Source organism: Panthera pardus, unplaced genomic scaffold (genome assembly GCF_024362965.1).
Source record: "Panthera pardus isolate Hobbes unplaced genomic scaffold, ASM2436296v1 HiC_scaffold_2, whole genome shotgun sequence".
NCBI classification, from domain to species: domain Eukaryota; kingdom Metazoa; phylum Chordata; class Mammalia; order Carnivora; family Felidae; genus Panthera; species Panthera pardus.
Genome location: NW_026526765.1, coordinates 29,659,662 through 29,676,442, shown reverse-complemented (window position 1 = coordinate 29,676,442; position 16,781 = coordinate 29,659,662). Strand labels below are relative to the sequence as shown.

Genomic DNA, 16,781 nt, shown 5'->3' with positions numbered 1-16,781 from the left:
TAATATTTAAAGATGATGTGTTTATAGATGAAATAATGTATCTGGGGTTTCAGAAAAATATAGAGGAGGATATAGAGGGTGTAGCTGAAATAAGCTTGGTCAGAAATTCAGAATGATTGAAACTGAGTGATGGGTCTGTGGTGATTCTCTAACCAAAAGTTAAAATCATTAAAAAAAAATGCTGATGAGAATAAAAGAATGTGTGCATTCTGCATCAGTTTGGGCCATGAAGCCATATACAAGTGGCGCCTCACAAAGAAGGGTGGGTCGGTGGTATTCACTGGATTATCACACAGAACACAGGGATTTTATCACCACTTGGTCAATAAACTATGCAAATGGGAACTTGTTTGGTCAGTGACCTATTACATCAAATTTACATTCAACTGTTAGGACCAACAGAACAATGAGTGGTTAGGAAAATTTTCAAATAAAAATATTACACCAGGTTGTGTAATGAATAATATGCTTCCTATGACAAAAATTAGCTAAGGGGTTAAACCAACTTCAGTTTTAAAATGAGCAAGGCAAAACAGCAAAAGGTTCAAACAAGTAGGATTTCTGTAACACAAAATTTACTGTCAAGTGTCTCAAATTACATGATCATTTCAAGTGAATGATCTGATGGTTTTATATTGGCAAAAGTAACCTTATTCCAGTTTAGTATCAATAGCTTTGGAGATGCAGACCACCTGGGTGCTGCGCTAGTGACCACACTGAGTTCTTTGTGCAACCGAAAGCGGAGTACGGGTGAAGAAAACCACATACCTTCCTGGGTAAGTTCACTTTCTACGTGAACATATGATAACTTTGCTCATTGCTCATGAAATCCACATTGGACAGAAAAGCTGGACTTACCTGTCTTCATGGATAGACTACAGTCGTCAATAACTGTGTGCTTCAGTTACCTGCTAATGGTTCAAATATTCAACATATCAACAAAGTAAGCTACATACTACTTTTCTTTAAAAGTTTAGAATTTCTCACTAGAGATTACTAAATTGTTTTCTGCCTTTGTATTTTGATACAAATTTTTTAAACTACCCATTCGCTGTCAAAATAGTAAACAATTTAAGAAAATACAAAAATTTCGTAATTAATATATTAAAGTGAAGAGGTACTTGGCGCTTTTTATATCAAATAGAACACACCTTCTTTTCAATACAAATCAATAAAACATGATTTGGCATATTACAGTATCAACAAACTACAGATTAAGATTGAACTTTGTAAACCCTTAATATACACGGAAAGTTTGATTTTGTAGATTTGACCGTCAAGGCCTTAACCTATTTTACTGTTAAGACCTAAAAAATTCACATTTGAGAAATCTACTTTTTGAAAACTTTGGTTAGTATATTTTAAGGGTTAAGGCTTAGGAATTGTATCAACATTTGGCTTATATTAATAGCTAAAATACTGGAACTCAGAATGTATGGAAAATTCCTGAACACAGAAATCCACCTGGCAAGAGAAGCCTCACCTACTGTGTGCCTACCCCCTAAAGCTCACTCTGAAGAGGGTCCCTAAGTATAAACACACTAAGTATCCTTTAGGAACTGATCTACTTTCAATAAGGATCATCTCCTTTAATTGTTTAATTAGCTTAGAATAGTGAGACACAATTATTCCAACTCCGAATTTAAATCCCTACAACATTTATAAACTAATTACTGAATCTGAGACTCAGTTTTCCTCATCTACAAAATGGGGATAAAACATTTAACTAGCAGAGTTTTTTTAAGAATCAAATAACAGCATGCACGATTGTCAACCTTCATAGCATTCAAGATCAGTTTTACTACATCTTCTTTAGAACTCTACAGGCTTGACTTTATTTTCTTATATTTTTTCTACATTAGTATTTTACTCTTATTGATGAATTTCTATTGTTTTCATTAGCTACCTCAAGTCCTTTCTGATTAAACATACTACTCCATGGGGGAAAAAAGCCAATCTAGTTTTATTCTACAGAGTTCACAGTAAAAAGGAAGAGGAAACATACAATTAAGTGGAAGAAGAGTGGGAAAACATTTCCTTCAAGAAAATGTTCTGAAAGAACTCCACATCGGAAATAGATCCTGAAAAGTTATTTTCATTGTGGTTTAATAAGTGTTCACAAAAAGGTATTTTGTGGCAATGTCACTTTTCCTCACAAATTGAGAATCTTAATTTATTGGCCAATTTCATAAAACTTAACATTCTAGAGGTCAACTTTTAAAAATGAACTTAAAAATAAGTACACATTGTTTTTAAAAGACTTAAATTTGAAACACACCTTCTCCCCTGCGATTTTAGCCATTACTATTTCTGAGCATCAACTATGCAGATCAACTGATTAAATACCCACTCTCCCCATTTGTAATAACAACCGTTCTCCAAAGAGGTATAAAATGTTTAGAATAGAAAATGAATAAACATCTCAACTAGTAAAATTACTCCTTTTTCAGCATTAAAAAATAACTTGTGAAAAATGTAATGTAAATACGAAATGTCATACTCCACTCTATTTCTAAAATAACACACAGCATAATTTTAACTAAGAGAAATGCTAGTTTCCCAAAATAGCATGACTGTTACCTTTTCCCCAGGTTTAAAAAATAAATATTACCATCATGACATCACTAGAAAGAAATTGAAGCATACAAGGAATAAACTATAGTTTCTTTTTATATCAAAATGTACTCTTGAAAATGTGTTTGGCACAGTGCTAAATCATATATAGTTAATACTAAATATTGCAGGATACAATAAAACCCTGGAGTTAACTGTTTACACCCTCTTATGGGAATGAAAATAATAGATACCAATTATTCAGAAGTCAGCCTATACAAACTGTATAAACAATATTTTATGTTTTGCTTTGAAAACCAGTGATATAATAAATTTTACATAAAAGACTGCAAAATAATATAAATGGATTTAAACAGATCTTTACAATAAGAAATTCAAATGGAAACAGACAAGTAACAAAGAGAAGTAAAAAAATTTATTGCAGTATTCGCTCCACCAGATTGCCTGGGGATCCCTTTTCTTGTATTGTTTTCAGGGTGACCTAATACATCAAAATCTACATTTACAAAAACTCCTTCTGCAGATAGGTCATAGATACTGCATGCTTTTTTTTTTTTTTTTTTTTTTTTTTTTCAACAGAATAAATTATATATCCAGGAGAGTCTGCCATTTTACAGCCTGGAAAAAACAATGCTTCCCTGGAAACTGGGCTAAGCTAAAGAAAGCCATCCGCTGCTAGGTTAAACTCCAAGAACACTTTATTAAGAACATTAACAGACTAATTTCCAACATTCACTTGTTTATTTTTTAAACAGAAAGTTTTTTTCCAAGATATAAACAATTTTTGTTAAACTATAATACAGTGGGAGTAAAAATGAACTGAGAATCTGTTTCTGCTGCACAACAGCGAAGGGAGCTCCCACAAAAATGTTTGCCCAACATTTCCTTCTTTTGTTCCTGCATCCCAGGTTCCATTCTTACTCTTCATAAAACTGATTTTTTTTTGCCAGAATGTTGATATTTCAAGTTTTTCTGCCTTTTAAAAAAATTCCTGTAAATTTGGCTGCATGTACAAATTCATTAGCTGGAAGTCCCATCCTTGGCGGCATACAGGGATCGTAAAGTCTGAACAACTTTATTAGTCAGCTTATTAGCACTCGTTAGAGCAATTTTTTTGTAAATAATGTCTGACTCTTTAATAGTGTCTACCCAAGGCACCAGTTTGCGGCCGTCACGGCGCTTAGCCTCAGTCCAGGAGCCACTGTAGGAGCCTGCCATCCACTGAACACTGAAGCCATTGCTGGTTTTCTGTACTACTCTTGCAATTTGTGGTCGATCTTTGTACTTTGGACAGCAAATAGCGATGACATCCATGACGTCAACACTTTCATTCATCTGTGCTGCCAACTCCGTAGAGTCTGAATTTCGTTTTGACCTTCTCAATGACTAAAACATTGGGGGGGGGAAAAAAGACGAAGTGTTACACAAAAGAATTTTAGTGAAATTTTTGTTTTTATTGCTTTTAATCCCTTGACGCCGGGAGTTTGGGATTTCCCAGCACACTTCCATTGCCGGCAATGAGACGCACCGTGACCGCCAGCGCCAAGGGGTTAACATATACTTGTAAAACCATATAACTCTTAATTTGTACCCGTGTCTTTACTCTTATTGATATATAAAATTATATATACATATGAACCATAAAGCTACATAAAACTTAGCAACAATAAAAAAGGATAACACACATTAATACAATCCAAAAAAAATTAATAACCCTTTATGCTGGATAAGTCTCATTTCTGTTTTTTCTTTTTTATTGTCTTTTATGTTAAACTTTCTACAAAAGGATGTATAAATGGTTAAGTAGAGAATCTCTATCTACAAAATGTTTTCTCTCATAAGTATTACATTACTTGGTGTACATTTAATAGACTGACATATATAAGCACATAAAAATCATTTTACGTAATACGCTGCGAAATACGTTGACTCCTCCTCCGCCTCACCCCTGAAGTGCCTCCTCCTCTATCCTCCCCATCACTTTCATCATCTTCTGTCTCTGCTGCTGCATTATTTTTAGGGCTGCCTCCTCCAAGCAGCGAGGTAATTGCTTTGTTCCGAGCATTTGTACTAGCTGACACCTCCCCTTCTTCCTCCTCTTCATCAGGGTCCAGATGTTCCATGAGAAGTTTGAACTACAAAAATTAGATATGAATTTAGAATTTTATGTACATAATTTCAAGCAAGATTGTTAAATCCTTAAATGTTTCCTTTAAAATTATTTTCCCCTAAATGTTTTCTACAGCAGTAATTGGGTGTGGGTGCTAGTTTAATTGCTAAATAGATTTTAGCTATTGTCTGCATCAGGGCCTGGTAAATATTTTCTATAAAGAGCCAGATAGTAAACGTTTTTGGCTTTTGTACACCATGTGGTCTCTGTCATAACTATACAACTCTTGTCACTGTAGTGTGAAAGCATCTAGCGACAACATAAATGAGTGGGCATGGCTGTTCTAATAGAAGTTTATTTAAACAGGCAGTAGGGAAAAAAAAAACAAACAAACAAACAGGCAGTGGGGGCCAGATTTGGCCCATAAGTTGGAGTCTGCTGACCCTGGTCCAAGTCATCAAGCAACCAAGTGATTAATAATTAAATACTGATAGACATTTCCCCCATTTTCTGTCCCCCTTTGCCTTCTCTGAAAGAAGATAAAAGAGGATAAAAAGAATGTTAAAGAATTTTAAATGAGAATTAAAATAATTTTCAGTTTTAGAATATAAGGTTTACAGTCTATGAATAATATGAAAACCACTGTGTAGGTTTCATTCTTGGTCAAAAATATCATTATTAGTTATGTTTAGCTACTTGCTTGAAGTAGATTAAAACAAAAAACTATTTTTATTTTTGAGGGACAATCCTCCCCCCAAATATTTCTTTAAACATAAAACTTTACTGGGGTAAAATATACCTTAAAACTTATCATTCTAGATTTTAGTGTTCAATTCATTGCCATTAAGTATATTCACCATGTTGTATAATCATCACCACCATCATTTCCAAAACTTTTTTATCATCCCAAACAGAAATTCATTCTGTTCCTATTAAAACAATAGCTCCTCATTCCTTCTGGTAACAACCTCTATTCTATTTTCTGTCTCTATGAATTTGCCTAGTCTTAAAGACATTTTAAGTGTTTTTTTAAGCTTATTTGAGAGAAATAGAGAGAGAGAGGGAGAGAGAGAGAGAGGAGAGAGACAGAGTATGAGCAGAGGCGGGGCAGAGAGAGAGAGGGAGAGAGAGAATCCCAAGCAGGCTCCACACTGTCAGCACAGAGACTGATGTGGGGCTTGATTTCACAAACAGTGAGATCATGACCTGAGGTAAAATCAAGAGTCCGATGCTTAACTGACTGAGCCATCCAGCCACTCCAAGACATTTTAAAAGCACTTTTTGTACATATACACATTCTTACATACTTGTTAACAGAGTACATATATAAGAGACATACAAATATATAAGCCTGTATTACACTTCTGTAAGAATACGTAAAAAAGTACTAATACTGGTTGCCAGGAAGGAGAGCAACAGGATGGCTGGAGGGCAGGAGGATGACTTTTTCATGACTTTCTCCTTGTATGAACCATAAACTATGTAATCTACTGAATTAAGAAAAATACACACATGGGCATGGCTTTTTTCCTAAAACCTGCCTAAAAGCTTTCATTCTTACTGAAATAAAATGAGCAGTGGGCTGGCCTTTCCTAAGAAAAATTATGATGCAATGGGTGAAATGGGAAAGGCAAGCTTCAAGGAACTCATTAAAACCACATACAGAAAAATCATCCTGGTGGTTTATGAAGCTTCAATGTAAGGGGGACTGCTTTCTCCCAGGAAAGAATTTACTTTTCAAGAAAGTCACTATTAAAAAGAAACAGATTTTGGTTTTACTACTCACATCTAGATACTGTTTTACTATACTCCTCTTCACATCTTCAGTGATTTTGGAATTAGCCATATCACTCCGCAGGAAGTCCAGTGTTTGTTTGGGATGAAAATGAACTCCTGTTTTCCGGTTTATCGCTTTATCATATACTTTTGCAGATTCAGATGGAGAGTATTTCTGAATTTTACTGTTTTGGGAAAACAAAGTCATTAACTTTAAAATTTTTTCAGGCATTTATATTTAAAGTGATTGCAGTTAAATTTAATTTACTAATAATTAAACTTTTTATCATACAGATTTCAGCCAGTGAACTTGTACACAAAAATAAACATAATTTCAAAAGGGAAGTAAAGACATAAAGACAAAGATTCACAAGAATAATATTCTCTTGTTTCCATCAGCATTTGTCTGAAATAGAGGCATCATTTAAATGAAAGTATTTCTCATGTCTGTTTTTGAGTGCTATGATCATAATTGTAGAACAGTTTCAATATAATACTGGTTTATGTAACTAGTTTACCTCCTACTTTCCTGCCCTCCCAATTATTCATCCTCTACACAGCAGCCAAAACCTGTTTCATATTATTAACAACTCTGGCTTAAAAATCCTCCCGACTTAGGGTGCCTGGGTGGCTCAGCTGGTTAAGCATCCTGGGTTTTGGCTCGGGTCTTGATCTCATGGCTTTGTGGGTTTGAGCCCTGCATCTGGCTCTGTGCTGGCAGCTCTGAGCCTGCTGGGGATTCTCTGTCTCCCTCACGCTCTGCCCTTTCCCCACGAGACGTGTGCTGTCTCCCTCTCAAAATAAATAAAAGTTAAAAAAAAAAAAAAAAAATCTCCCCAACTCCTTAGCATCACCTCAAGGCCTTACAAGGTTTTACATTAAATTAGTTGCCAACATTTAACATCAAGATATGTCCATTAAAACCTGGATTATCTAGCTTCTCTTGCAAAAGTAGATGCTCTTGGCTACATTATGCCTACCCTCTTCTATGGCAAAAAATTGATGGACATCTGAGTAATACCTGAGTCCTTTAGATAAAACGTGTTTTTTCCAGTTTGCCAGTGACCTTCTCCTGAATCCCCTTTGTTCCGTTTCATGATCTATCTCCTATGAACATTTGGCTTTGTGATTCCTTTTTTTTTTTTTTTTTTTTAATGTTTTTTCATTTTTAAGAGAGAGGGACAGAGCATGAGTGGGGTAGGGGCAGAGAGAAAGGGAGACAGAATCTGAAGCAGGCTCTAGGCTCTGAGCTGTCAGCACAGAGCCTGACGTAGGGCTCGAACTCACCAATCATGAGATCATGACCTGAGCTGTAGTAGGATGCTTAACTGACTGAGCCACACAGGTGCCCCAGCTTTGTGATTCCTAATGTAATGTTTTAATGAAATGAAAAATGACAAGGGGTGCCTGAGTGGCTCAGTCAGTTAAGTGTCCGACTCTTGGTTTCTGCTCAGGTCATGAACTCACGGTTCATGAATTCAAGCCCTGCATCGGGCTCTGTGCTGACCGCACGGAGCCTGCTTGGGATTCTTTCCCTCTTTCTCTGTCCCTCCCATGCTCTCTCTCAAAATAAATGAATTAAACTTAAAAAAAAAAAAATGACCAAAGTTTCATGGGTACAGGCAGAAAAAAGATACCTACAGTGACTAATTGTGGGTAAAATTATAGGGCATTCACAAATAATTAGTACTTTACTATCTCTTATATTAGAGACGATTTGGGTTCTATGAGAGCTCAGTCTAGTTGGTCTACATCTATTCTTTATTCACAGCTCTTTGAACACTTAAATTTGCAATCTACATGAAGATCAGCTTAATTCTCTAATAAGGTCTTTTTAAGGAAATCAACAAAGTTAAGTCCTTTGATTTACAATGCATTATGACTATGAAATGTTTGTCTTCTCTTCAAGAACAAAGTGAACAAACTGTGATATATTACACAACAAAATATATAGCAACACTATGTTCCTTCTTTAAAAAGGAACATTTTTAATATGAAAATAAGCATGCAATCAAAACTGAGTTTCATATTTCTTTATAATTTGAACCAGGTAAATTTTTTTCTCTCACTGCTAATGTAACCTTACCTATCAGAAAATCCACAGAGATTCTTCAAATGTTGTTTTAGCATCAGAAGCAATAAAATACCCTGGGAGACATTTGCAAATTCAATTAAAGGAGCTGAATTTTCTGGCAAGCATTTCATCACTGAATTTATGTCATCTTCCGAATCTGAATCTGAATCTGAATCTACACGTTTCCGTGACTTCCGAGGCCTGGAAACTTCTTCTTCACTCTCACTTGACTCATTTTCTTTACTAGGTGATGATTTTCTCTCTTTCCTTTTGTCTTTTACCATTGACTGGGGGGGTGAAAAAAAAGGAAAAATAGTAACAAAATACCCCTAATAAATACATATGGTCCATTCAACAACTTCAAAAAAGCACCTTTAAATTAATATTTTATATATTAAAACCCTCTGACTTTCCATAAACAGGTTCCAAGACTTAATAAAATCGTATATAATCCACTGCCCTGATCTCTCCCTCCCCAAAAGCTCTTCTGAAATATCAAAGGGAAACAATTTTGTTATAGGATAGAAATGAAAATAAGTTAGTTATAAAAGTATAAATTTGGTACATAGGTAAGCCATTACACAGGAAAAGTAGTAAATATAGTTTAACCGAGGAGAGGCGTGCCTGGCTGGCTCAGTCAGCAGAACATATGACTCGTGATCTCAGGTTCATGAGTTCGAGCCCCACACTGGGCATAGAGACTACTTTAAAAAAAAAAAGTGCTAAATATAATTTAACTGAGGAACATTTAATAGGTTTGAACATCCCAGCATCTATCAAATTCTCCCTTTTAAGAGCTTTTCAAGAAGATAATATGGAACTTTTCTTAAACAGTTATTTTTTTCTGTATTTCATGAAACAGTTGACTCTTAAAAAGAAATAAAGTCAGCTAGATTTAAGAGAGGAGAAAAGACTAGATTACAAAGCAATTATTCAAATGTAATTGTTCAAGAAATAAAATGGGAGAAACATTTACAAGTATATCCACAACAGTGACAGAAAATAAGGTAACATTATGGCTTAAGTTTCTGGGGGAATTATTTAACTTCTCAAACTTTAAGGTGCACCTAGGGATTCTGTTAAAAATAGACTGTTTCAGTAGGTCGAGGGTGGGGCCTGAGGGTCTGCAGTTCTCACAAGTTCTCAAGTGAGGCCACTGCGGCTGGGTCTTGGTGCAAACTTCAAGCAGGAAGGGTTTAGATCCCTCTGTAATTCCAACCCTTGGGTATTATAATAATCTCCCTGATTTACTAGTTTGATCATATCGAGTTCTGAGTGCAACAATTTTGTAAAATGAGATCTACTGTGTCATCAGGCACATGAAAATATTCCAATTAATTTTTAAATAATTTACTGAGGGCCTACTATGTTTCCAAGTGCTATACTAGGTGGCATTACAATGAAACCAATTACATTTTCTCCTAAAAAAACCACAAAAGAGAAGACATAAGGTTTATAATAAGAAACTCAGTAAAGATTTTGGGCATACAATATGCCAACCCCATTATGATGCTGGTGTTCAGAGATAAGGAAATCAACATTATACATTTTCTGTGTTTCCTTATAAGTAAGCTATCTATCTCTATCTCTAGTTATATCTCTTCAAGTATACTATTGTGACCTACAGCATTACCAGATTTATAGAATTGCAAGATGCTTTAAAATGGGGTTTAAATGGATATATGAATGGACACCAAACACTTAAGGTCAGTGCTTAAAGTAAGAGGAAAAAAAGAAGTGGGATGGCTTATCAAAAGAACAATACATACATCCATATATATATATATACACACACACACACACACACATATATATATATATATATATATATTTATATATGGATGTACGTATTCCACTTAAATGATCTGAAATGGAATGGTTTTAGGTCTTTCTTAATAGAAATGAAACAGCAACCCACTTCTTCTCCCCAATTCAAGCACTGCCCAGATTTTAAATTATTTAGAAAGGTTTTATATACCTGTGAAAAGAAAAAAAAGAACAATGGAAACAAAACAGTGAAAATAGCATGCCTGCACTTTGACAGATGCATTAAGAATAGTAATGTGTGTAACTTACCTCCTTGAATGACTGCAGTAGGTTACTACCAGAAACTGAGAGTGTAATGTCTATATGATGCATTATAAACAACGGCTCTTCCTGTGTCTGGTATGGAAAACAGGCTAGATTGTCTGCTATATACAAGAGCATATTCACTTCTGTTTTCTGTAAATTTTAAAAAAAGGTACACATGTTTAGTGGATAATCTAGAAATCCATCCAAAAATCCTTTTTAGAAAAAATATTAGAGGGCACTTTCACCTCAGTTAATGCTTCTGAAAGAGAAGGGCGGAGGAGGGAGGGAGGGAGGGAGCAGGGAAGGGAGGTAAGAAAAACGGATGAGGGGTAACAGAAATGGATTTTATAAAATAATCTTATACCCATCTTAAGAGATTTCATAATGAAGTATACCATGGACCTCAAGAAGGGAAGAGGTGAAATTTTTCAGTGCACCCAAGTGGAATTCCCTCAAGTTTTCTTATAGAGTATATGGGATCTTTATGATAAATCCATACCGCATCAGAAAGTATACATATGAATCATAATGATTTGTCATTGTGCTTCTAAGAGTTTAACCCATATGGAGATCAGTTACACACAGTTACTATTCTGCCCTCAACAATAAGCAGTAATAATAGTACTAACATGTGGGTTAAAAAAAAAAAATCAAAGCTCACGTTTCAAAAAACATTTGTCAGTTTCCTACATATACATAATTTAGAATATCAGTCGTTCTGACAGTGCTACCATAGTCCCACATTATAAAAACTGAGGTAAGCAAAAATTAGGGTTACTACTGGTTGTTTGCTTTAAAAAGAAGTAACAGAGATTTTCAGCATTTCATAACCATACAGAATATAAACAGAAAGGCACATTAATAAATTCCTTTAAAACATTTACAGTTTAGGAAAAAAAATGAAAACTATATAGCAATCAAAGCATACTCCCTTCTACCATCTCACCTATCCTGCCATGCAAGCAACATAAAACCCAACAGCGGCAACAGCAACAACAAAATCCAGTAGGACAGATGGAATAAACTTGCTTTCGCTCTATTTTTTTATTTTTAAATATGTGTCAACATCTACATGTTACAGTTGGGGAAACGCAAACACAGAACTCTACCTCATCTATTAACATTAATTTATATATACTGTTTCCTCCTAAGCTGCAAATGTTCAGGACTACTCTCAATAAACCTTTTAAAAACTGAAATTCTTCAACTCTGGTCATAAAGAAGTCCTGTATTGCTCTTCCCTTTCGAAAATCAAATTTCTTAAAAGAATACTCTAGAGCTGCTCCCCCATTGTCTTCCCTACCACTCTTCAATCACAATCAGACCTGTGTCCCTCACTGCTTGACTGCTTCCCATTTTTTAAAATCTCTTCTTGACTTGTGAGTAGCACTGGACACTACCCTCCACCCTTTCCTTCCTGAAAATTTCTTCCTCCTTAGTTCTCTCTTCGACTATTCCTCTTTTTATGTCCTTCTCAAGCCAACTCCTTTTCAGCAATCCTATTATTATTCTCAGGTGCTCAGGACAAGAATATTCCAGTTATCCTTCGACTATTCTTACACAGCCTCATTTATTACTTCTTCACGCTTCTTTCCTTTCCTACCACCATCATAATAGATCAGTCCCTTGTTACCTCTAGTGTGAACACAATGCTAAAAAATCCATGTTCCTAAAAATGTCCTTTGGCACCTGTCCTCATTACTTTCATTCAAATGCTTTTATTGGTTTTTCACTGTCTACAAGATCTTCCATAAACCATGCCTTATTATGACCTTTCTGCTCCAGTCGAATAACAATCTATTCATTATTTCCCACACATTCTTATCTTTGTGCCTTTATTATGTTTTTACCCCTGCCTTAAATAGTAGGTCCATCTCATCTAATTCCCAGGCCTTCAGTGATTTGTTCCTCCTCTGACATCCTTTCCTGGAAACAGGAGACAGCACTGCATTATGACAGCTGAATTTCCAGCTTAGCATTGCTCATGCTGGGGTGACAGAACATCGAGCTAGTGACAGACACACAACAGGCAATGAAAGCACACAGGAATGAAGCTCAGGAGAAGAGATAAGGACTAGAGCAGTATCAACAGTATAAACCACCTGGCACTCAAAATATGCTAACCTTAACTATTATTTATTTCCTTTATCATGTCTCCACAACTGGAGGGAGGTAAGATCCATTGAGGGCAAGAGCACTATATCATACCATTTTCCACTCCTAGCATGATGTCCTACATACCATGAAAACTTAATACTGATGATGACATGATGATGATGATGGTCATGGTGATGATTAAATGATAGTCCAAGTACTTCTGAAATAAGTGCTTGTAATATTTATCTACTAGATCACATATCAAAAAATTTCATGTAGTACTTAAAAAAAAGAGGCCTAGTAAGGTATCTACATTCTGGTAATTTAAATTTTGTTTTATTGAAAAAAATCTGGTTTTGGGATAATAACAATCAACTTGTAAGTGATTAAATACAAAAAATATTTCTTTTGTTCTTTTCAAAGCTTTATACACACACACAGACTAACTGGTAAAGCTCTATATGGGCAGATACTAAATCTGTCCTATCCACCATTTTATCTTCATCTCTTAGCACAATGACTACCACACATAGCAGGTGCTGAATAAATATGTGTGTAAAATGAATGAATAAATTAAGAGGTAAGCTTAAACAACAGAGCCTTCTATTTTGTTCGTTTATGGGCCTGGCCAGTGCAACTTGTGCAATAGCCCAAAGGGTCAAAATTGTAATTACACACAAGTGGGCTCTTTATTAAGGAAGTCAAGTTGAACAAATAAGGACTTCAGTAGCCAAAAACCTGGAACAGTTATTCTAATAATATTTGACTGTAGCAGGAATAAGTGAAGTCTGACCTTATTTACTGAAGTAACTTATCCTCCAAAGTGATAATTTAAGTGATGTACCTTATTTAAAGTTATGCTTAAAGGAACTATTATCAAAGTTCATAAGATACTCAGTATGGAGACACAGTTATACTTTATCGCTCACTGTATTTATATTCATGTGAAACTTCCCCTCCAAATTTGACTATATACCTTGTAATTAATATAAGAAGATGTAAAGAAACACATATTTAATATAGTCACTATTATTGACTAAAATGGTCATATTTTCAAAATGCTGACTACTTTAGGCATAAAATTTATACAACATTTATTTTCTTAAAATAAAAAGGTTTTTATGCTTACTGCTGTGTCATCAAAGAGGTTGAGTAAAGAAATTAGAAAGGCCCGTCTGTGTTGGCGATTTCCACGGATCATGGAGTAAAGATGTGAACACAAAGCGCTAGAGGACTCGTCTTGTCTGAAACCCCTCACAGGATCTTTTAGGCACGTGTTGATTGCCTGTTGTACCTGGTAGGACATCTTCATACCAGCCACTGCTTTCATCTGAAATCAATAAAAGGCTCATTTTTGTAATGGAAATTAAGAGTCAAGTTAAAACTATACTTTGAATATTATAAGCAGAGGCTAACTCCACTGTTTAGTTTTCTTACTTAAAATCATAAAATCATGGATCTCAAATGCTGTAAGGAACATCAGAGATCATCTACTGCAACCCCCTTGTTTTATATAAGAAAAAATCAAGACCCAGAAAGCCATTACTGCCAAGATCACACTGTAGGGACTAGAACCCAGGCAACCTTACTTTTAGTCCAGCACGCTTGCTGGACTATCACCTCTAGCTCAGTTTTAAGAGTTAATTTTAAATGAGAATAAAAAGCTTGGGGGACAAACTCAGTTGCATGTTTAGAAGTAAATACAGTAAAACCTTGGATTGTAACTTGCTCTGTGAGTGTTCTGCAAGATGAGCAAACATTTTTTTTAATGTTTATTTTTGACAGAGACACAAAGTGTGAGTGGGTGAGGGTCAGAGACAGAGGGAGACACAGAATCCAAAGCAGGCTCCAGGCTCTGAGCTGCCGGCACAGAGCCGGACGTGGGGCTCGAAGCCATGAACTGTGATATCATAACCTGAGCTGCAGTTGGACGTGTAACTGACTGAGCCGCCCAGATGCCCTGAGCAAACATTTCTAATAAATTTTAACTTGATAAACGAACAATGTCTTGCAATACGAGTAGTACATGATGCCAAACATCACATGATCACAACTGAGCCAATGGTTCTTCCGTCTCTCTGTCTCTCTCTCTCTCACTCAGGGATCGTGGGTGATCATCTCCCATGCTTGGATGCTCGGTCTCAGGCTTCGGTGTTTGGCAGAAATCAGTGATTTTTCAGAACGTTGGAAGGTGCCCACAACTGGCACTAGTGTATTTTTTGGTCACTTCAAAGCACCTATGGACAGTCCTTTGCTTTCCATACAACAGCAAGCCTAGGAATGCTTTGCTTCATTCTAGGTCAGGTTGCTTGCAGATATAGACCCTTTTCCTCTGCTGTTTTATTGCCAGTTACATTACAATATATGACAAGAGTTTATTAATACCATACCGTAGTCAACATCCGTGTGAGTGTACACAATGGCTCCCATACAGAAAAAGATTCCAATGAGCCAACAGAGAGCAGTGATTCCGTTAGTGATAGTGAAAGTTGTCCTACACAATAACCCTCCTCTCTCGTCTCCTTCACACCAGCCACGAAGGTTTTCAAAGGTAAGTGCAGGTTAATTTATTTATTTTTCTTTATATTTTGTATTTTATTATTTTGTATTATATTACAGTATTGTAATCATTTTATATGAATATTTTTGGGATGTGGAATGAATCATCTGAGTTTCCGTTATTTCTTATTGGGAAATTCGCTTGGATACGCAAATGCTTTGGATTATAAGCATGGTTCTGGAACAAATTATGCTCGCAAACCAAGGTTTTACTGTACTAAGCAAAATATGTTATTCTAATATGAAGATGGGCAGGACCTTTATCAAGGAAATGGTATGCCGAAGAAAGATGTTTAAATTTAGGTTATACAATTTAAAAATACATACATGAATGAATCCAGCATATTTTTTGTCGATTTCCACCAGTTGCTGATCAGCCTTGTTCCTCATAGCTGGTTCTGGGTCTGTTCCCATAGCAATTAAATATGGTACACACTAAAAATAAAAATAAAGAGTTTATAAGACATCACAGTAGTAAAAGCTCTGTATGTCTCATGACATATGTTAAAACTTGCTATATAACTGGGATATATGAATTCGGCTTTATAGGCCTTCCTATAAATGTCATGTTTTAGTGTTCTTTTAAAAATGATTAATCTTCCCTTAGATTTACCTTAAAGGAAAACAAAAACAAAACAAAAAAAATGAAGCATCAGCAAAAATACTGATGAAAAGGAAACAATTTCTGTGTGAAGTAAAGGTTCTTTAATCATACATAAAGGGCTCCTACACTAAGAATACCCACTTAAGATTATGATATATAATGCAAATGTATAATCCAGTAATTTTTCAAGCTTGACTGAATTTGCTATGTAAAGATAATACAGGGCAAAATATACTTTGCCTTTCATACTCAAAACCAGAAAAATATAAATTTTTTTGCAACACTGATTTTATATATAGGGCTTCAATGATCAGACAGTTCGATAGCTAGTGTTCTGGTAACAGCCATATTTACTGGACTTCTAAGGTTAAGAAACACCAATACTATGTTAAGTGAATCTGAATCAGCAGTGAGGAGACCTGAAAACAAACAAACAAACAAACAAACAAACAAACAAACAAACAAACAACAGCTTAAAAAATGTCAACACAGCACTAACTGAAAAGGATGATCATGGATTAAACCCTGACTTGGGGGAAGAAAGTCCATAAAGAATATTATTGGCTCAGCTGGCAAAATCTGAAAATGGACTATATATTAGATAACACTGTATCAGTGTTAAATCTCATGAATTTGATGACTGCATTATGGTGTCATAAGAGAATGTCCTTGTTTGTTCTTAGAATTCATCAGTGTGTTTTATTTCAGGACACAGGGAAGAACAAAGCATACTCACATATAGCATATTTTAGAAGAAGTTCCACAAAAAACAGGCAAAACAAAAATTTTAAAGGATACAGGCTTTTGGTTGTGTAGTAAATTCCCTTCTGTAGCTTATGGTACTCTCCTGAACATGTCAGACAGTGTATACACTACTACGTCAGCATCAGCTGCCAATTCTCAGTGATGCTAAT

The 16,781-nt window shown here is 35.4% G+C and overlaps 1 protein-coding gene across 3 annotated transcripts in view; it reads right to left on the bottom strand.

Moving 5' to 3' along the window:
- Nucleotides 1-2,652: 2,652 nt before the first annotated feature.
- Nucleotides 2,653-16,781, bottom strand: part of NIPBL (NIPBL cohesin loading factor) — a 195,665-nt gene continuing 181,536 nt past the window's right edge. For 2 of the 3 annotated variants that reach the window (XM_053906931.1, XM_019438075.2), the window contains 7 exons: nucleotides 15,591-15,698; nucleotides 13,834-14,034; nucleotides 10,611-10,757; nucleotides 8,547-8,821; nucleotides 6,471-6,645; nucleotides 4,521-4,709; nucleotides 2,653-3,960 (listed from right to left, as the gene is read on the bottom strand). In XM_053906931.1, coding sequence (XP_053762906.1) covers nucleotides 3,595-3,960; nucleotides 4,521-4,709; nucleotides 6,471-6,645; nucleotides 8,547-8,821; nucleotides 10,611-10,757; nucleotides 13,834-14,034; nucleotides 15,591-15,698 — 1,461 coding nt within the window. In that variant the 3' untranslated portion in view covers nucleotides 2,653-3,594. Of the gene's footprint in view, nucleotides 3,961-4,479; nucleotides 4,710-6,470; nucleotides 6,646-8,546; nucleotides 8,822-10,610; nucleotides 10,758-13,833; nucleotides 14,035-15,590; nucleotides 15,699-16,781 lie in introns of all 3 variants that reach the window. The other variant, XM_019438076.2, reaches the window with a different exon arrangement.